A 22,964-nucleotide genomic window follows, 5' to 3' on the forward strand; every position below is an offset into this window, starting at 1 on the left:
TTTGTTAGGCCTACTCATCTTGTTGGCTGACAAAAAGTAAATGTGGACAGTTCTTCTAACATCTTCAATATACGCCTCCGAATCCGATAAGAAGGATGCACGCCTTTGCATCGGTCTGTCTTCACTGGTAGCCTACTTCGAAGCTGCAATGCCTGTTAGAATGACACGATCACGTGATGGGCATTGACTAATAAGAATTGAGATATCTGCCGATTGGCAGTAGGGAGAACGAAATTCATTTCAAAGGAAAATAATTTTAAAAATTCGGACTATTTGGAACAGCACAACAAATACAATAATAGTACAGCCAAGAAAAAACAGTTGCATGCATTCGTGATTGCAACTGCTTTAGCCAACATGTTGCAGTTCATTTATTGTTTCATTATTCAAGGCTCCCTTTGTTACTTCTTTTTATAACAAATGCTTGAACTAAATTATCAGCCCAAAAGATGAGGACACAACAGTTCACCTGACACAAGACCACAATTTGAAATGTCTAACTCAATATCACAGACCTGTTCTGCCCTGACGAAAATGCTTCAACCACATATAAATATGACAATTTATTATAATCTGTCATGCCCTGATCTGTTTCAACTGTTCCTGTGATTGTCTCCACCCCCTCCAGGTGTTGCTTATTTTCCCCAGTGTATTTATCCCTGTGTTTCCTGTCTCTCTGTACCAGTTCGTCTTGTATGTTTAGTCAAGTCAACCAGCATGTTTTTCCCCGTACTCCTTTTGCTATTCAACTTTTTCTAGTCTTCCCGGTTTGGACACTTGCCTGTTTCTGGACTCTGTACCCGCCTGCCTGATCATTCCGCCTGCCTTGACCATGAGCCTGTCTGCCACTCTGTACCTCCTGGACTCTGATCTGGTTTTGACCTTTTTGCCTGTCCATGACCATTCTCTCGCCTTGTGCCTTGATAATAATCCACATAATAATCAAAACAACCTTATAATAGCTAATGATGTACATACTGCATATCAATAGAAAGAAGCATATACAGTATTTGTTGAACATCTTTGTGTTTTCGTTAATAAAATAATTATTTACAAAAAGACTAGTTGGAGTAGATGTGCCTAAAGACCTCGTCTGGTGTTTCGAATTAGCATTAACGGCAAGCACTGCGACTAACCAAAACATATCAGAGCATAACTCAGCAGACTATACTGCGGTATGATGCAACTTTTAAATGAGGAACCACTGTACATTAGCAGTGGACAGAATTCCCGTACGGGGATTGGGATTGGGCCAAACATGGAGGTAAGGTTTAGGGGATGGATTTAGCCTGGGAAGGAGGAGTTCTGGTATGCAGTCAGGACTCTGATCTGGTATGTTCTGGTATGTAGCAGATAGAATCCTATCCCCTCTGCCTCTACTCCCGGTGCCAGAGAATGTGACGTTTGGGACACACTGGCACCAGCATAGACTCATCAAACATCCTCGTGTGACCTGTGACCTAGTAGAAAGGACATGGAGTTGGCTGGAGGATGACTCAGAGAAGACTGGGAATGATAAAGATATGACAGTGAAGATAATGATTTTGATCGTCATCACCCATTGAAAAATAAATAAACACCAGTCCTAAGCATGGCAAGTAATGTAAATGACTGAGTAATAATAAATATGAGTAATATATCTCTTTCAGTAACCAGGCAGGACAGCCAGCATGATGACACTCTAAATAGGCCTACTGTCTGTCTCTGAAAAGAGAGGTGAGAGAAGCGCTAATGAAGAGAGGAGAGAGCACATATTTCCATTTCAGATTACCGGTTCCTTTTAAAATCAGTGTCTAAATGATGAGGATGATGATGATGCAGTATCTTCAATCAGACGAACATAAAGGACTGCTCTAAATGCTTCAGTTCTTCTCAGGGTGTGTTGAGCGGAGTGGATTATGTAACGGGTTAACCCAGTTTACCATCACATAATCCCCAGAGTTCAGTGCAGAGCAGAGAGAGGGTGTGGCCTGTACGCTCCTCTCCACTAACGGAAATTGTCGAGCTTTCTTCCTCTCTTCTCTCCTTCATTTATCTCGTATCCGTAATTTTCGATGTGTCAAAGCAGCTTAAAAGAAATTGACCACTTGCTCCCCTGCCTGCTGCTGCACTTATGGAATCAGATCTAATCAAATCAAGTGTTGTTTGGGTGTGCTTTATCCCCGTACGCACAATAAGGCTGTCAAATGAAGAATAGCCTATCAAATTTGATTGAATTTGACAGTATAGTGTTTCTGCAGACACTACTGTAGTATTTTCACTACAGTGTTTTTTTTAAATGATCTTTGAAATAGAAGTTGGGGCTTTCTCTTTGAGGAAACCTACTGTAGAAATACTAAAATAGCACTTATGGGTGGCACAAATGTTGATACGGGGGAGGGGAATGGGCAGGGTATATGCAATTTAAGTACTGTAGTATTTACAATAGTTAGTGTTTTTTCAGACCGTAGTTATTTTTGCATATAATACTGTACTATTTACTGTACTATAGTATTCTACAGTACACTGCAATATTTTATAGTAAGTACTACTTATGTTAGAGGGATACTACAGTGTGTAGTATAGTATTATACAGTTTACTACAGGACTGTAGTATTCTATAGTAAACTGTAGTCTTTTTTTAAGTGGGAACTCAACCCGACTACTCCATAGTGCTGCAGCCACACTAGTGCGCTAGGCCAGGGTTTCCCAGTCAGTCAGAGCGTTGACATCAAGCAGAAATTGAATGATGCTCTAGAGGTACACAGTACACACACACACACAGTACACACACACACACACACACACACACACACACACACACACACACACACACACACACACACACACACACACCGAGACCCATGTCTCATGAATTATTGGTATGGGTGCATTGTGTAAGAGAGAGGCATTGATATAGCTAACCTTCGGCTCGCGGTGGCTGAATAAAAACAGGAAGCTGGGGAAAAACAGAGCCACAACCGGACACACACACTAAGGTGACCACATTTAAAATTATTTTGCAGGGCAGTGTAGCCTACATGAATAAAAACACCCTCATGTAGAGTTGTATGTTTTTTGTTTTTTATTATGCTAATTATATTTCCGCGGGGGTGCGGACATCGACCTTTTAATGTGAAAAAAACTGAGTCAAAGCGTAGTTCCATTATCGTGGAATTGTCCTTTATCGTCCCAGCTCTAGCACAGACACACACACACACACCCACCCACACACCTCAAACCTTCATTATACTGCCTGTTTATAGCCGGTCAATAAGAGCCTACACTGACCAGGGTTCTGACAATACTATTATACAATACAGAATACAATAGACTAATGCCAGTTTGCGAGGCCCAAAACTCACTATCTTCAGAACATCCCATTTGTGAAAGGTTATCTAATGTAGCATGAAGGGAAAATGGAAAGGGAAGCTACTTACATAATAAAGGCACTCGGAATATCTCGGAGGAGGATTCCCCTCTGTACACTATGTGAAATCAGAGTGCTTTTCTCCACCTAATTCATACATTTCCTGCTGAGAGAAATAATAAGAAATCTCTCTATTGTATAATTTCTTCAAAAGGTCATTCGCAGTGAGACTTAGGACTTAAAACCGAGTCATTTCTTGGGTTGTATAATACAGGATTAAATGGATGAAGACACTTTGAGGTGTACTTCAACATCCAACTAGTTTAATCTATTCATCAAGATAATCTAGGATCAGTTCCCCACTCCGTCCATATAATCTTATTCATGATGATCTAAAAGACAAAACTGATCATAGATCAACAGTCCTACTCTAAGACGCTTTATGAATATGTGCCCTGAACTGCTGTAGGTATTCAGGGATTTCCAATTTGTGTTGAAATGCTCCTTTGACATGTTTCATAATGTTTCCTAACCAGCAGATTTCCTTAGTGAAAATAATACACACTGACACACACACACTTGAGCAGCTCATCAACAAATGAATCAGACCGGGTCTGTGTGCATACAATTCCCTGGTTGGAGAGGCCTGAAGGCTAACATTGAACTATCAATAGTCTGGGCTGTAGAAACACTGGCTCTCTCTCTCTCTGTGTGTGTGTGTGTGTGTGTGTGTGTGTGTGTGTGTGTGTGTGTGTGTGTGTGTGTGTGTGTGTGTGTGTGTGTGTGTGTGTGTGCGTGTGTGTGCGTGTGTGTGCGTGTGCGTGCATGTCCGTGGTACGCGCAAATGACCTTTTTGAAAGCTGAACAGAACCAGACCACAGGATGCTAATGAAATTGCATGTAATTAAGATGTAATTTGTGGCTAATCTAATTCCCTATCCTGATCCTGCAGTGGAAAATTAAAATGGACACAACAGCCAACCCAGACATCTGGTTAAGCCAGATTAGTCTTCAAGACACCAAGTGACCCTACATACAGCCTCAATATGCTGCTGCTATTAAATATATACAGTATGTACTGTGTGCAATGTGTATGCCGATATGTGTGTGTGACCTTGTTGGCAGTCCCTTGTAAAAGCCCCTTTGTATTTTACAGTGTGTGCTTGGGTGGTAGCATGAGTGGACATGCGTGTGTGTCGACAGAATACAATGCTATGTGGGGATTGGAGTGTAGAGTCTATGGTCGATTGTTTTGCCCACGGTCAATCATTTTGACATGAGAAACAGAAACTCACTTCAAGGTGAGACTTTCCTCCCACTCGGTGGAGCTAAACTGCTAGCAGAATTCTAAGACAACGTAAGAGAGGCAAGCTAGCATGGTTCTGTGTCTATTATCCGTTCCCACGGGGTATTACATCATGTTTGTACATTGGATTTTTCTCCGCTCTCCGTTCACAGGCCCTGACATAGAACAGGAGAAAACCTGACGTTTTCTACAGTAACCTATGTTCAAGATCCTTAGTTTGTCCTGAACAGGAAAACCTCTGGGCCCTACCCAACAGCCTATGTTTAATGTACTATCCCTATGAGTACATTCCATTCCAATCTAGACCTGGTCCAGAAGGACCCCTATGGAACAAGCACTAGACCTCGGACCTGTTTCTGGTATACAGGGGTGGGCGTTGGTGGTATGTGTGAGCGTGGGGTGAGGTCACTATCCCATCCCTGAGTGACAAAAAATAAAAAACACCCGAGCTACGAAGGTTCTGGTCAAGCAACAAGAGAACAGAGAGGCCAAAAGCCAACACCCCCATTGAGAATATCTAAAACAGCTGCCATTGTTTCCCTGTTCCCCTCTCTCTGTTTCCCTACCCCCCCCCCCCCCCCCCCCCACTCCTGCAGCCTCATACTGTCAAATAGACCCAGGAACATGTGGTTGTTAGTGTATGTTTACTGTCCAACATCAATAGTTCTAGGAAGGAATCTATTTGGATAGGTTAATAATGACATTGATAGCTGATATCGCTAACAGATGCCTGTTTTTCCGTAGGTCTATGTGTATAATGCTCACCGGCCTGTAAGCTTGTATAGTAAGATTGGGTGTCCACAGTTTTGCTGGCAGTAGTCAATTCCCCCTTGTGTGAAAATGCTTTTGTGATGTTATCATCCTCCATGAGAACAAAAACAGGCGAGGGATAAAAATCTCCTCAATGTTCTGCCAGACAACGGTTTCAGTGTATCTTTCATTTTGGACATAGCTGATTCACTAACTAACTAATTAATCTGGTGTCATAAAATCAGACATAACAGGACACTATCTACCAGATAGAGTTCTTGCATCAACAAAAGCTAGCAACACTTGATAGCATTCCTAGCATAAAGTTAATTAGCTAGCTAAAAGTAACATGATTAAACAGCATAGGGCTATATCTGAGGCTGTGTTATGTGTTACCACCCCTAGCCCAGATGATATTAGACTACCAGAGCCACTGGGGGGTTACATTAAATTACTACCCCTGTGTAGCATAGTGCTAATTATAATTGGCTACTAAAGCGCTAATGGTTTCCCCTTCAGAACTGGCACCGTTAGCTGTCTGGCTTACACCCGCGGTAGCTCTAATTAGCGATAAGCAAACAGGGAGGTCATATATTTGATATGGTTGATTCTCCTCCAGGTCAACCTGAGGAGTCTTTGATGGTTTTCTGATACGGCCCTGTTGCAGCCTATAAAGTGGCCGGAGCCAGAGTAGATTGAAGTTACCTCCAACCCCTGATACAGGGTCAGATGTTTATTCATCCCTCTAATGGGTAAGGTTAAGATTAGAGGTAGGGTAATCTGTTCCTAGATATGGACTTCAGAGTAACTTCTACCTCAAGCTCTGGAGTACACTCAGTCCACAACATCTGGAAGTTTATCGTCAAAACGGGCCCCCACCCTCATACCTCATGATACATGAAGAATTCTGGCAGTATAAATCCGACAATTAGATGGAAAATTGCATTCCTGCAGTGGAATTCTGGGAAGGGCAAAATAAGGCTTCCTGATAAGGGGGGAGGTTGAGCTGGGTGTTGTCTCGGGAAACACTCTAGTTTCGTTTTTTTTGTCATTAGGGGGTTGGGGGTGGTTAAGGGATTGGGATGGGGGTGTGGACGACCCCCCTTGGTGCCTCTCCCTGTCAGTGTTGAGTCTATAAGGGGTATTAATACCTCCCTCTAAATGCCTGACATTTCATTAACGAGCCTCATACATTTCCTATGAGAAACCACACTGACAAATGAATAAAACATGAATACATACCGTATTTCAGGCATAAACCAAAAACCTAAAGTGGGGGGAATATTGAAAATGTAGGAATTGCTAAAGAAAATGTAATAAAATACAATTGCAGGTGTAAGAATCTTCACACTTAGCACACTTCCCCTCGGACCACACTTAATGGTCCCCTAAGAATCAGTAAACCAGGGATAAACATTTCAACATGGAGAGTAGGCTTGGGCGGTATACCGTATATACTGGGGTATTTTGAAATAGCTAAGGGATGGTTTTTCAATACCGTCAATACCGTTGAAACTATTTCTTTGAAGTTTTTTGATACATTTGAATATTTGTAGCAGCTTTTTAAGTAAATACCTGTAGTCAAGTTGCGCAATATGTTAGAAGATAAAGAATATCGTGTTCTTAACTTCACCTGTCACATAATTGTTTGTTTACAAGCACACAACGACAAGAGACTGGAGCCTTGTGAGTCACTCACTGTTGTGCACCAGGTGATCTACTTAGAGTATGGAATTCACAACTAAATGTTTGCCAGCTAGATATCATATAACTATTAAGTTAACTCTCTTAAATGTGTTAAATGCTCTGCAGTTGTTCATTTGGTTTGCTAATTTAGTAGCTAGTTAGCTATCTAGCGAAGTTTAGCTTCTTCCAAAAATCAAGTTTCGCTTGCCGGTAACAGCAGAGAATCCCCTCCTGGATCAAGAGCTTTGCTGTCTAATATTTGTTTTGTGCGTGCAGCAAACTGTGAGTAGTAGTTTTAAGAGTTACTTGTATAACTTTATGAGCTGGGATGTCTGTCCTGAAAATAGTTTAGGTCAGAGACTGTATAAAATGTTCTCAATGCCTTCATTAGCATTCTATTTGGGATTTTGCATGTCCTTGTTAGCATTGCTAACCTTCAGATTACAACGTCTCAGTGAAGTCTGAAAATAGCGCCCCTTGTGTTCAGTGCCGGTATTACCGAATATCCCGGTATGGCACAATGTCGATATGAAGGTATGACAATCTGGATACCGCCTAAGCCTAAATGAGAGGATGATCTCTTTAGACAGTGTCACTCACTAGAGTCTAGACCTGCCTTTATTTTTCAGCTCATCTTCATTCCCTCTCTCCTTTTTACTCATCCCTCGTTCCTAGAAGAGAGTTTGAATGCCCCGGGGGGGTGTCCAGTGACGTTACACACTGATGTAAGAATAAACGTGATAAACTGCAGGAAGTGCCCAACATTGTCCCGACCCCGCTGGTTTCCTAGCGACCCCGCTTGTGTTCATATCAACACCACACTGATACAAGCCCTTAGTGAAAGACTGGGGCCTTACAGAGTGCAATGGAGATGACTGAGAGAGAAAGGGGGAGTGGGCTGAATATGAGATCACAGCAGCCAACTCTTCAGCTACACACACACACACACACACACACACACACACACACACACACACACACACACACACACACACACACACACACACACACACACACACACACACACACACACACACACACACACACACACTAAAAGAGACAAAACAGGAAACCCTGATCCTTCTGTTCTTTGATTGCTTTGACCTGCCCTATCTAACCTAGCCTGTTTGTTTTCTATGGTAGTGCTCTGGTGAGTGAGATACGGTAGCAAATATGATGACTGACCTGTACAGTATGTTACACCTGTTATAACCAATGCCCATAAAAATGCAGGAAATCCAGTAGCTAACTGCCTGTGCTCATGATAACTAGTCAGCAGTCTTTGTGTGTCCTTGTATCTGTATCTGGTGAGAGCGTTGGGCCAGTAACCGAAAGGTTGCTGGTTCGAATCCCCAAGCCGACGAGGTGAAACATCTGTCGACGTGCCCTTAAGCAAGGCACTTAACCCTAATTGCTCCTTTTAAGTCACTCTGGATAAGAGCGTCTGCTAAATGACTGGATAAAAAAAACATGCATTGACTAGATAATAAGAGGTTAGGGGTCAAGGCCGACGTACCTTTGCAGACGAAGCACTTGATGTGGAAGTGTTTGTTCTGCACGCGCAGCACCTCTCCCTTGCAGGCCTTGCCACAGTTCTGACAGGGGATGGAAGTGCTGCTGCTGCTGCCCCCCTGTTTCCCCTGCTCCAGAGGGCTGTGGACAGCCTGCTGATGAAACACTGAAACAGAGAGCGGCACAGAGGTTAGATAGAAAATACACACACATGCATTTGGAGAGTCACGTGTAGAAACACACAAATACTCATGAACAAAAGCATTCATGACTCATACAGCGCGCACACACACACACACACACACACACACACACACACACACACACACACACACACACACATTACATTAGTATGTTCGAAACTTCAAATAGCCCGGAGGCCCGCACATGGTATGTACTGTTATGAAATATGACAAGTACTGTATGTCTATGAGTAGTGGTAAAGATATGACCAGATAATTGGTGCATCAATTAGCCTACGTAACTATGTCTTACAGTGACAAGCCTGATAACTTAGTCATGGTACAGCATACAACATCAACTTACTTCTTTCAGCACCTCACCCTTCTCCATTTATAATGACACAAAGCACTCGCATACTTATCCATGCATGTCATCATCCCATCCCAATACTGACAACTTATCAGACAAATAGTCTCTCTCTCTCTCTCTCTCTCTCTCTCTCTCTCTCTCTCTCTCTCTCTCGGTTCGTCAAACCGGTTCTGTTTTGGACACCATGGTTACTCCTAATTGGGGTTCAAAAGAAGGGGGAAACAATGGCATTCAGATAGACTGCCTGCGCTAAGCAGGGCACCGTTTGCTAGACTAGTGTTTACCCGAGAACCAGTTTCAGCTTCAGTGTCCCTCCATTCATTCATTTATTCATTCATTAATTCATTCATTCATTCATTCAAGACTTTCTCCTCTCTGTTCTTTGTCTGCCAACATTACCATTGAGAACTTGAGAAATGTCCCTGTTTAGCCTCTACTTAGGCCCAAATGAGATAAAGTCTGCATCCCAAATGACACCCTTTTCCATATGTCATGCACAACTTTTGACCAGGGCTCATATGGCTCTGGTCAAAAGTAGTGCCTGATGTAGGGAATAGGGTGCCATTTGGGACGCAAACAAAGGCATGTTAGGCACTCTACAAGCTGTAGAGCTATGTCTGTGGGCTGTAGGTACTCTTTACATGGTAAATACTACTGACGACAGTGAAAACACCTTCAACACCGTTTATTAGCCCTTTGAGGTCTTGGGCCTCTCAGCCATGACTAGAAGAACCAGACTCGGAGGTAGAGCAAAGCATTCTGGGAATGTTTAAAGGGCCTCTGGTGAGGTAAAAAGCTATTTTTCAGTTTTATAGAGCGAGCGTAAGACCGGTTAAACAACAGGGACCGGGGAGTGTGTGAGGCAAACTTCAAGGCAAACAAGACCTCATGAACCTCCGTGAACTAATGCCTTGGGATGACAAAGAAAGGATATTCGCCATAAAGGCTAGAGGTGTGGTGCTGGTTGATCATACTTCATGTTCCAAGTTCTTGTCTTTGGATAAGGCCATGGCCTAACAGAGTGCACCATGACCCCAATATCTGCTTTGAATTCAAATCCATAATTCCAGATTACGATCAATTGCATTTTTATGGAGATATTCGTAGTAATCACATGAAAGTACAACAGGAGGCATATAATATAATCAAATACATCTCTAAGAAGGTCTCCCAAAACTCTGACATATATTGGAAGTCTACTGCTTGTCAACAGGAAGCAGAACTCTGTCTTATTACAGTGTAAGCTACCAGTCTTCAGCATCTGGGTATGCTGTTACCAGTGTTGTGTTCGAGACCACCTAAAGCGAGACTGATTCAAGACCAAGACCAGAGCGGGGCGAGACCGAGTCAAGACTGAAACCAGGAGGAGGGCGAAGGGTCCGAGACCGAGTCAAGACTGAGACCAGAAAAACGCAAGTCCAATTCAAGAGCATGATTGGAATTCAGAACAACATATGGATTCTTTAGACATTCAGAATGGTGAGAAAATGCTGAGGGCAAATAGAGAGCCACTCTACAATTTATTACTACACGAGGGACTTCTATGCTTTCAGAGAAGGGCTAAGGATTTATAAAATAAATAAATGCCGTTTTAATATCTTTTTCTATTTAATCTGTTCAATAATAGTTCAATTATATTCTAATTATATTATTATTTTCAATGATATTCTGATTTAATCTCTTCAATTTCTGTTGGAAAGGAAAGGGTTAACACTGAAGCTAAAGAAATATCCAATCAGGATTTTTCTTTGGTGGTCTCCGGGGAGATAATTCTAGCTAAATCAGCCATTGGCTAGGCCATCAGAAGCTAGAGAGAAGGCATCTGACATTAGGCCAGAAGTGTGCAGTGACAGTGGAATCAACCAATCACATTTTGACTTGTAATGGATGGGACTGTTTTTACAAAAACATATGGAAACTGTGCAGTAGCGAGCAATAGTTTTCCCGCGGGTCTAGCTAGCTTTTGTTGTAGGCTAGTTTGAAGCGGCTGCAGCAGGTGTTATCGAAAAGGATGCTGTTGCTAATTTGTTAGCTTTGCCCTTTTCAATAGCAACTTTGAACAAGAAGTTATGTTTCAAGGGATCAGCATCTGTTTCAAATGATCCAAAACACGGTGAGTGGAACTGTTTTTTTTATTGCAGTTCACTTGCTGTTGTTTGCTATCTCTTTGAAAATAACTTTATGTGCGTGAAACTTTGTCGCGTTTGAACTTTAGATCATCGGTTACTTTGTGTGCTGAATGGAAAAAAATATGTTTGCAATGGGAAGTATTAACTGTACATTTCGATTTGGAAATGCGTAGCTTAATGGTTGTGTTTTTGTATTCTTGTGTTTGGGACCTACTGGCTTATTATGTCAGAGTGAATGGGCTGTTTATTCTTTAACATCATGCTGTGTGTGACTTCAGTCTTTCTATCGGCCCTGTATGTTTTACAAAAAGTGCACTCTCCCACATGGAGTGCGCTGGTATTACGGCCGCTGTGCTTTCAGCATCACAAACCTGTCATGCACATCCTTTGATGTGTCACTGTTGTCGCTTTTGGGGATGTTGTGATAGTGATGGTGTTAGGCTACCATACAGTAGGTTAGCGTAAGCAGTGTGGTTGTTGTTGCTGGTAGAATTATCTGTGCGGGTTCTGTCTCTGTGTGAGTGGCAGCACGAAGCTCGGCTCAGCCTCAGGCCTGTTTGATTCAGTCGGGCGCATTAAGGTATGCTAGGTTTCTGCTAGCTTTCTCAACTTTTGAGTTTGGTACGACATGTTTTTTTTCCTCCCCCAACTGAAAGCCTAGGTCCAATAGCCACGGTTCGCCACTGCGCAAACATGTCTATAATAGATATAAAGACTGTTACAATTTCCCCCCATCGCCCCTTACTAATAGTGAGCTAGTAGGAAGCCCAAGCTTCAATAGGCGATAAGATGTTCATGATATATTTGGTCTCACATTGCGGTTTTACACGCTCACTGAATGGAAGCTGATAATGATGAGTTTTTTACTCCGAGTCAAGACAGAGTAAAAATGTACCCGACACAGGACAAAACTGAGACCAGACTTTAGAACTACAACACTGGCTGCTACTGTACCAATAAAGCCAAGAATTTGGGGGAAGGAAAGTCACGCGTCCTCATAAAATGGTCTGAGGCACTTCAAGCGCCTGAGTTGATTGAAACCATGTGGCACAGCAAGGGTCCAGCCGAGACTATTCTATTGGAGGAAATGGGGGGTCTGCCCACTGCCCTCTGTCTCTCTCTCTCTCTCTCTCTCTCTCTCCACAGATACCAACAGTTGTACGGGCAGTGTAGACCAAGGCCTATAGCCTGGCACAGATGTCCTGCTCATCAATCACCCTGTTCTCCTCTGCTCCCTCGCTGACAGACACAAACCCACAGTGTCGCCCTCCCAAAAGGTCACAGCCAGAAAATAATCTGAGCTATGCACCACTACAGACCACCGGGACATGCCATCTATGTCCTCCCACCCACCCAACCACACACACACACTCACACACACACTCACACACGCATAAACACACACACACTCACACACACACACTCACACACTCACACACGCATAAACACACACACACGTGCACGCACAAACACCATACACAGGCAGGCATTTTTCCTTTGGTTGGACGATAGCTACTGTAGGTGAGCAGTCAGTGTGGCCCAGATGGGCAGCCATCTTGAATTCCTGTTCCAGGAGCCATGCTCTTCACTAAAAATAGCCTGTTCCCTCAACCCAAGGCGATTCCATGGTGCTCCATTCCAGGCAGGGTCCATCTGCCTGGCTGGCGGTGGTGGATGATTAAAAAGCTTGGGTTACCAGCGCAGGGGCATTTTCTGGTGGCCAAAACATTGACCTTGGGATGTACCTTAACAGGGATAGGCATTAGATCCCCTAGCTTTAGCTCTGTAATCCATATTCTTTCATTTTGGAATGATTTATTCTGGCATGGATATCAACATCCGGGAACCCCCCAAATCCAGAAAAGTCCAGAAAAGCTGGCATGGCAGCAGCCAGGGTAGTGGCAAGTGGCAGATCTGTCATGCATTTGACCTATGACCTATTACCCCAGGGTCAAATACTACAGAGCGCTTTATCCCCATTCAAAAGATGATGATGCAACTCAGATTTTTTTTGTACAGACAGACGCTCCGCACATGGAAGACAAATACAGCCTTTGGCATTCCAGTGATCCCACATTTTGCTGCAACATGCAGCTGGTGTTTATGGATTGCTGTTTGTCAAATTCCCATTCGGAAGGACATCAATGTTAATATGCTTATTCCATGATTTACAAGTGCCATCCATCTCATTGTTTCTCTCTCACCATCTCTGTCTAGTCATCTCTCTCTCTCACCCTCCCTCCCTCTCTGTCACCAACTTCTGTCTCTCTCTCTCTCTCTCTCTCTCTCTTAATCTTTTCTCCTTCTCTCTCTGAAATCTGGGTGATGAGATGAGCTCTGTGCGCCAGTCAGTCCAGATATGGCCGACCAGCCGACCATGACCGAGTACGTAACACGGTTAATAGAATTGATTAGGGCAGCTGCAGCTCAGTATTTAAGGACGACACTCAAACAGTATCCTCTTAAATAGCATCCTCTTCGGTGGGTCTTTAATGGTTGTTTACATCGGAGACGTGACAGCATCACGAGGGGCTTACGACATTAAGCATTACAGCGATATCAAAGCTTTGACACACTGGGTTCAGATCAGTGCAATGTTGAAGGGGACTCCAGCTTAGCCTATGTGTGACTAATTCATGAGTGACACCCGACCATTACTAAGCAAGTTCACTTCGGTGACAATTTGTGCAGCCATGACATTCTGATTTAAAGCATGTATGAAGTCAGTTGAATGTAACGCCGACCCTGTAATAGCGCAGCGCCGGCTAGGACAAAGGCAGTGGCGGAGGAGAGGAGGATGAGAGAAGAGGAGACGTGATGCCCGGAGGATCGTCTGAGCGTGGGTAATATAGGAACCGTGTGACCTGTTAACACAGCAGACACCATGATGCGGCACAAAATCACAGCACATAGCTTGAGATGGTATTGTGTGTGTGAGTGTGAGAGAGAGTGAGAGAGAGAGAGACCGACCCACCGATTTGTGCTAACTGTTTGTGTATACCAGCTAGGAACAACAAGACCCGGAATAAACATTCAAGATAACGTTTGAGTCAGCGTTTCTTTAGCAGCATTGGTGGTGCTAAAACACTGGCATATGCCCAGCAGGTTTAACACCTAAGGGATAGGATTGCATAACTATTTTAACTGAACGTAGTACACATCCTATTTCCTTTAACCTCTAGGATGAATGGGTGTACATAGCCCATCTGTAAACAGCCCATCTATCTACCTACCTCATCCCCATACGGTATTTATTTATCTTGCTCCTTTGCGCCCCAGTATCTCTACTTGCACTACCATTCCAGTGTTTAATTGCTATATTGTAATTACTTCGCCACCATGGCCTATTTATTGCCTTAACTTACCTCATTTGCACTCACTGTATATAGACTTTTTGTTTTCTTTTGTTCTACTGTATTATTGACTGTATGTTTTGTTTATTCCATGTGTAACTCTGTGTTGTTGTATGTGTCGAATTCCTACGCTTTATCTTGGCCAGGTCGCAGTTGCAAATGAGAACTTGTTCTCAACTAGCCTACCTGGTTAAATAAAGGTGAAATACATTTTTAAAAATGAAGACGGTTCACTTAAAAGTGCCTGTGTCTGAATGCTAAACGTGGCTTTCTCTCCTCATCTCCTTTCCTCATGTCCTCTGAGGAAGAAGGGCAAAAGCCGAAACGTAACAAACCTGTAACTTTGAATACGTTTTTACTTCCATTGTGCTCTAAGAGTTGCAGAATCTCCTCTCTAGTTCAGTTTGTTCCTTAATTCATGCAATTTGGTTGGAGAGCGAGGTAGCGGCAGTGCTCCCTTCCCTCATCTCCTCTGGCGAAAAAAAACAGGACAGATGAAAGATAAGCCTGAGTGAGCATCAAACATAATGCCCATGCTGTGTTTTCAGATCTATACTAGAAAGCAGAGGATGCTAAGAGACAGACATTGAAAACTTCAGAGGAGCACTTTGAGAAGGGAGTGACAGGGAGAAGGGATGCTGGCCTCTCTCTTCCTCACATGTGACTGTGTGACTGCGGACAGACCGACGGACAGACAGACAGCGGGGTTTGTTTACTGAGCCACCTGGAGGAATGAGGGGTGTCACCAATGGCTTACCGCACATACTGCTATGGGGCAGAGAAAAAAATGTGCAGTTTTATAGCTAATCTCATGCTATTCTACACATTTTGCAATTAGGCTGAGATAATTTAGCATTTTTTAAGCTAATTTCCTGCAATTCTACACATATTGTCATGATTTTACTTATGCAGGAAAATAAAATAAAGGCGTGATATATCAGACATTTTAATATAATTATTGTCAAGCTAAAATATTGTCATATAATCATAAATACAGTTTATATGGGTTTTATACAAATCTTCTGTATAAATAGCCTCTAAAATATATGTAAACAGGCCATATATATTTATTATTATTGGAAAGCTGAGAGTTCTATTATATGATACAATATCAATACTTGTTTCATTTACTGGATTTAAGCCAGTGTATGGTTGTGGATTGACTGCATTGTATGAATGGGATGTTGGCATATCGGCAGTTAATTTGAACAGTTTATGGAATCATTCCTCTAAAACTGTCTGTCTAGATAGCTAACAAACATACAGAGCAGATCAATTCTTCAAATTCGTTATTTTACTAAATATCTTAACACAGCACTGGCAAACCCTGGTTGACCAACTCCCTGACCTTGATCCTATCATAAGGTTCATGTACATTCTAGTATTGTAATTCCTAATTCTATGGGGGCAACCTCCAGGGGCCCATAACCCTTGTGGGGTACGCCAGTGGGTGTCGCTCTGCCTGCTGACAGCTAGCCATCCCCACAAGAACAGCTTTCAAAGCCGAGCATCATCACATTGTGATCTTACTAACTGTCCACACCTCCCCTTCCGCACAAACACACTACAGTTATGGCCAACAGTCCATGTATAACCAAGACATAGCTGACCCTCTAAAGATGGCTGCGTATACAACTTAACAAGGCAGTTAAGGACATGACATTGCAGACCAGAGAAAACACTTTGATTCTATAGGCTAAGGCGTTTGTTTTGGCTCCCACTTTGTCACTGCATATTATCAGAAAAGAGGGGAAAGGGCTGTAGGATGTTACTTCATCTGTTCCAGATCCCACGGTGTAATGCTGCTATAACACATGTACACACACAGATACACACACACCAAAAACATATCTCCTATCATAACAAAATATCTCATTTGTTTTCCAATTTGAGCCAGACTGGCCCCTTGTCATTGGATTCGTGCCTGAACGGCCAGCCAGACAGGCATCTTGTGTCACAGTCAGGCAGGTGCCCAAAAGCACAGTGCTCCCTGCCAGGGACTTCATGGAGCGTTGTCGCATATCACTCTGGCACATTATTAGTCATAGCCTACACTGAGAGAGTGTTGTTGTTTGTTTCTGGTATTAATATCTGGCTAATGTCAATTTAATTAGGATTACATAAGACACAAAAGTCCTGTTTTGTATTAATTTTTTGACAATTGTCTAATCATATTAAATTATGGAATTAATCCTATTTGTCCCTTAAAATAGTCCAAAGAGATAAGGTAGCCTATGTCTTATTGGGCAGAATACTGCATATCTTTTCTGTACAATGATAAATCAATGAGCCCTCCATTGGCTTTCCAGTTGACGCACACTGCGCTGAGGGCTACGGTCTATAGTGGCCATCGAGAAGCGTCTATGTCCCATAACCGACCCGTGCTCTCTACAAAGTAAACACACGCTTGGTGGGAGAAAACGAACCTGCGGTATATTACCTTTTTCTTCTGGCATTGTGGCTCTGTCAGTGTCCCTTTTTCAACTGTAAAATCCTTTACAAAACGAAGAGCGGTGTTTCTTATCCTAATATCCAAGTTCTTTCTGCCGTTGAGCGGTGTTGTAGTACATCCTCCAAACGTCTTGTTTTCTAATGCGCGGGGTCCGGTGCGGCACGCTCGAGGAGTGTGTGTTTTTTTTTTGAAGGAGCGAGAAAGCTGCGGTAGCGTGAGCGGTCAACAGTCGGTTATCTTTGGAATGAGCGGCAGCAGGTCATATGATTCCCGAAAGCCTCTCTCGGGTACAAGGGCTGAGTTATTGTTGAGCTATTGCAGCTATCTAATATAAACAGAATATTCTAGAAGTTCCAGTCCTAAAAAAAAAAATGACACCACCTCTCGGGAATCTCGTTTACCGCACCAGCCGACTGGCAGCATAGAGATGCGTGTGTTTATGGAATATGGATGCGCCTTCTTGTGCGTAGACTGAGGTGTCTTCCAGTTGATAATAAAAACTGCATAAAACGTGGAGTAATTTAATTCTCATTAATCTCATGTGTAATAACCTTGATAAAACGGAAGTGTTATATCCTACTTTCTCTTGAGCAAGTGGACAATGAATGTTATACAGTGCTTCTGTAAAGGGCAGAGAGCACTTGCTAGTAGTGCCTTTTTTTCCTCTCCAAGTGATCTCAATAATGAATGTGTCTTCAGTTGCAGTAAACTCCACACTTAAGAAAATGGGATCTCAATAAACAGAAATTAGGATAAAGGGGTCAGGAGTGGAGAGGGCCACACATTTTATTAGGCTACTGGTAACAAATGTAATTATAAACATCATTATTATCATTACCATCATCTCAAGTTATGTAATGTTAGCTCATTATAGTAGCATAACTGTCTCATACAGTAGATTCCAGTACTACTATGACATGACTTTCACTGACATAGCCTGTTCATTTCTTTTGGGGAGTGATGGTGCCTGGAAACTTGCATCATGGGTTGTATTGATGGTATCCATCATTAATGCAATATATCACTGCTAAAGCAGTATAGGCTATATATTTGCCAAGCGGACATACTACCGAACATAACTTCTGACAGCATTGACAGTCATAAGCATTTTAATAGACTTCACCATTTGAAACTCAAGCTTCTTTGAGACATAGTGAATATACAACAAGCTCTCACAGTCTCACGTTAGAATTAGACGTTCATCCATGTTTCTCAAACATCCATGTTTCTTTAAGGTTAAGTTAAAGCATTAAACCCATTTTTTTAAAGTTAAGGTTAAAGGCATAATCTACCTGCAGAAATAAAAATCATGAAACTCATGTCAATTTGGTGAACGCATATGTTCTGTGAAAATCAGGAAATCGTGTAAGAACGCATCATAGCTATATAATAATGACAAAGTATAGATTTTGCTTAGATGTGCTAAATCTAAACATTGTAACAAATTATTCATCTCCGTTTCTCCTTCAAGTACCATGTCGCAATGCGCCGTGTCTGTAGGAAACAGACACGGCAGGAGAAGATAGGAATTCCATTGGGCAATGAATGGAGAAACGCCCCACCCAACTAAGCTAATCGTCACGCAATCCGATTCTAATGGAGTTTCCCATCTCCTCAAAATTATATTTGTGTGAAAGCAACGTAACCACTTATAGCTCGGTGGCAGTTGAGCTCTGCGAGAGAGACTCCTAACAATTTGTTTAGGTGATTTTACAGCTAGCTAGCTACTTCACATGCTAATATTGACGTTGGTATTATTGTGTATACTTATGTTTCGTAGCTAGCTACCTAGCTAGCCAGCCAGGTAGCCTGCCAGCCCAGAGAGTGAGAACATTGTATTGTGGGTTGTGTAGTAGACTTGAGCTGCAACAGATTTCCCAAAACGATTTTCACATCTTTGTTATTATGACAAAATGAAACAATTGTTCATAAAAAATATTGTTTTCACATATTAGTGTTATTTAACACTGTTTAACATTGTTAATAATAGGAATTAGTGGTTTGGGGTGGATTAACCATTTAAATTTAGGGATTAACTTAAATTTATGCATTATCATTCTATTGATCTATTACATTATTCTGTAGAGCAGGGTTTTATTTAGTCTTCTAGGGCAACATACAGTGCATTCGGAAAGTATGCAGACCCACTGACTTTATCCACATTTTGTTACGTTACAGCCTTATTCTAAAATTGATTAAATCGTTTTTCCCCCCTCATCAACCTGCAAACAATACTCCATAATGTCAAAGCAAAAACAGGTTTAGAAAATGTTGCTCATTTATTAAATATAAAAATGAAATATCACATTTACATAAGTATTCAGACCCTTTACAAAGTAATATGTTGAAGCACCTTTGGCAGCGATTACAGCCTTGAGTCTTGTTTGGTATGACGCTACAAGCTTGGCACACCTATATTTGGGGAGTTTCTCCCATTCTTCTCTGAAGATCCTCTCAAGCTCTGTCAGGTTGGATGGGGAACGTCGCTGCACAGTTTTTGTCAGGTCTCCAGAGATGTTTGATCGGTTTACAGTTCGGGCTTTGGCCGGCCCACTCAAGGACATTCAGAGACTTGTCCAGAAGCACCTCTTGCATTGTCTTGGCTGTGTGCGCAGGGTCGTTGTCCTGTTGGAAGGTGAACCTTCGCCCCAGTCTGAGGTCCTGCGCGCTCTTGAGCAGGTTTTCATCAAGGATCTCTCTATACTTTGTTCCGTTCATCTTTCCCTCGATCCTGACTAGTCTCCCAGTCCGCTGAAAAACATCCCCACAGCATGATGCTGCCACCACCATGCATCAGCGTAGAGATGGTGCCAGGTTTCCTCCAGATGTGACGCTTGGCATTCAGGCCAAAGAGTTCAAGCTTGGTTTCATCAGACCAGAGAATCTTGTTTCTCATGGTCTGGGAGTCCTTTAGGTGCCTTTTGGCAAACTCCAAGTGGGCTGTCATGTGCCTTTTACTGAGGAGTGGCTTCCATCTGGCCACTCTACCATAAAGGCTTGATTTGTGGAATGCTGCAGAGATGGCTGTCCTTCTGGAAGGTTCTCCCATCTCCACAGAGGAACTCTGGAGCTCTGTCAGAGTGACCATCGGGTTCTTGGTCACCTCCCTGACCAAGGCCATTCTACCCCGATTGCTCAGTTCTAGGAAGAGTCTTGTTGGTTCCAAACTTCTTTAATTTAAGAATGATGGAGGCCACTGTGTTCTTGGGGAACTTCAATGCTGCAGACATTTTTGGTACCTTTCCCCAAATCTGTGCCTAAACACAATCCTGTCTCGGAGTTCTACGGAAAATTCCTTCGACCTCATGGCTTGGTTTTTTCTCTGACATGCACTGTCAACTGTGGGACCTTTTATAGACAAGTGTGTGCCTTTCCAAATGTCCAGTCAATTGCATTTACCACAGGTGGACTCCAATCAAGTTGTAGAAACATCTCAAGGATGATCAATGGAAACAGGATGCACCTGAGCTCAATTGCAAGTCTCATAGCAAAGGGTCTGAACACGTATGTAAATAAGTTGTTTCTGTTTTTTATTTTCATAAATTTGCAAACATTTCTAAAAACCTGTTTTCGCTTTGCCATTATGGGGTATTGTGTGTAGATTGACGAATACTTTAAAAAAAAATCTATTTTAGAAAAAGGCTGTAACGTAAAAAGTCAAGGGGTCTGAATGCACTGTATAATGACAAAAGAGAAGCTACATAAATCTAATTATAGACAAGTTGACTAACAAATAGCCTACCAAAATGTCTGGAAAGTTAGAAGCAGAAACATATCTAAATCAGACAACAATAAAAAATCATGCACCCCTTGTCAGAAAAATAGTTCTGCCGTTGAGTGCGGGCCTTAGAATTTCACTTTATCACATATATTCAGGTGGTTGCGGATGGGTTATTAACAATTGCGGGCAGGTGAACAAACAGCTGATCCGCGCACCACTAACTTACGCCCATCCACTATCCCCTTCTAAAATGTCATAGCAAAACCAAAACCTACTTGAAAGTAACAACGCTCACTGTTGCCCCTAGTGACCAGTTTCCACATCATCTCTCAACGTCCTCAGACATGGGTAAACGTCGAATACTGACTTGTATCACGGGTGACCTGGCTAGAATATAAGTACTGAACATTAGTTCTGGAAGAATTGACAGTAGACTTCACAGTTTGAAACTCAAGCAACTTTTGAGGTACAGAAAAGCATATGCCTACTGTATCAGCTACACATGTCTGTCTGGGTGGCCAGTGGTTATAGGAATAGCTACAACTCTATCATCAGGGCTCCACACATGGAAAGAAGTAGCCAGTAATGAAAGTCTGTGGAATATGAATAATGGTATGACGGACAGAGGATACCTTTTTTGGGGGAGTAGATCAGCTTTAATATTACAGATGGATTGTGGCTTTCATCAATGTAATTGATTCCAATCCCCCAGATATGTATGTGTGTGTGTGTGTGTATGTGTGTGTGTGTGTGTGTGTGTGTTTATAATTACTGTATATATCAAATATTTATTTTTTTAAATATATTTTCCTTTATTATTTTCCCCTTCTCCCCTAATTAGAGTAAACTAATGGAGAACAACACTTAGGCTTCTACTTACATTTTACAGACATAGTATATTTGACATTAGTTATCTTGTTATTTTTAGTTCCACCCTTCAGCTCCACTCAACTCCACCCATCTATCTCTGAACACCATCTAGTTTTGATTTCTATTTGCCATATATTTTTTCAACTGTGCTATTTCACAAATATTCTGAACCTTTCTATTCTCATAGATTCTACAGATTGTAAAAGTATTATTATATTATTGATCGATTGACTATGACATTTCAAATCACCCAGCAGTGATCCAGGTAAATGTTGCAATTCTTAAGCCATTCCAGAACCTGTGACCAAAACAAGCTTCATATGGACAGTACCGAAACAAATTATCTAATGATTCTGTCTCTTCGCGGGAAAATCTGCAGAGCTGGGATGGTTGTATCCCCCATATATATATAAATAACATTCTATTGATTGCAAGAATTTTATAACCATGTGCCATGGAATCGGTACATTAAATAAATTCTTCCCAACTATTTTCCAATCTATATGGCACAGCTGTCAATTTTTTGGTCCTTTATTGAAACTGGTATACTTCTTTATTTTCACAATTTTCTTTAACCAATTTGGTCTTTAATGCAGGGCCGACAGACAAGTTCCTTACTTTCTCCCCCTTCCACTTGCCTCTTCCATTTTTGCGGTAATGCTGCAATTGGTTGGTTGTAATTTTGGGTAGAGCAGACAGTTCCATATATTTTTTTTTTAGCTGCATCTGTGACAACTCCACCAATCCTATTTATGATATACAGTGGGGGAAAAAGTATTTGATCCCCTGCTGATTTTGTATGTTTGCCCACTTACAAAGAAATGATCAGTCTATAATTTTAATGGTAGGTTTATTTGAACAGAATAACAACAACAAAAAAATCCAGAAAAACGTTTGTCAAAAATGTTATAAAATGATTTGCATTTTAATGAGGGAAAGAAGTATTTGACCCCTCTGCAAAACATGACTTAGTACTTGGTGGCAAAACCCTTGTTGGCAATCACAGAGGTCAGACGTTTCTTGTAGTTGGCCACCAGGTTTGCACACATCTCAGAAGGGATTTTGTGCCACTCCTCTTTGCAGATCTTCTCCAAGTCATTAAGGTTTCGAGGCTGGCGTTTGGCAACTCGAACCTTCAGCTCCCTCCACAGATTTTCTATGGGATTAAGGTCTGGAGACTGGCTAGGCCACTCCAGGACCTTAATGTGCTTCTCCTTGAGCCACTCCTTTGTTGCCTTGGCCGTGTGTTTTGGGTCATTGTCATGCTGGAATACCCATCCACAA

At 42.1% G+C, this 22,964-nt stretch overlaps 1 protein-coding gene across 1 annotated transcript in view; it reads right to left on the minus strand.

Moving 5' to 3' along the window:
- LOC115194927 (actin-binding LIM protein 2) overlaps positions 1-17,491 on the minus strand; it is a 69,456-nt gene extending 51,965 nt beyond the window's left edge. Inside the window, exons 1-2 of the mRNA XM_029754847.1 lie at positions 17,078-17,491; positions 8,608-8,769 (exon numbers count right to left, since the gene is read on the minus strand). Coding sequence (XP_029610707.1) covers positions 8,608-8,769; positions 17,078-17,093 — 178 coding nt within the window. The 5' untranslated portion in view covers positions 17,094-17,491. The remainder of the gene's footprint in view (positions 1-8,607; positions 8,770-17,077) is intronic.
- Between the last annotated feature and the right edge of the window lie 5,473 nt (positions 17,492-22,964).

This window comes from Salmo trutta, chromosome 5 (assembly GCF_901001165.1).
Source record: "Salmo trutta chromosome 5, fSalTru1.1, whole genome shotgun sequence".
Classification (NCBI taxonomy): domain Eukaryota; kingdom Metazoa; phylum Chordata; class Actinopteri; order Salmoniformes; family Salmonidae; genus Salmo; species Salmo trutta.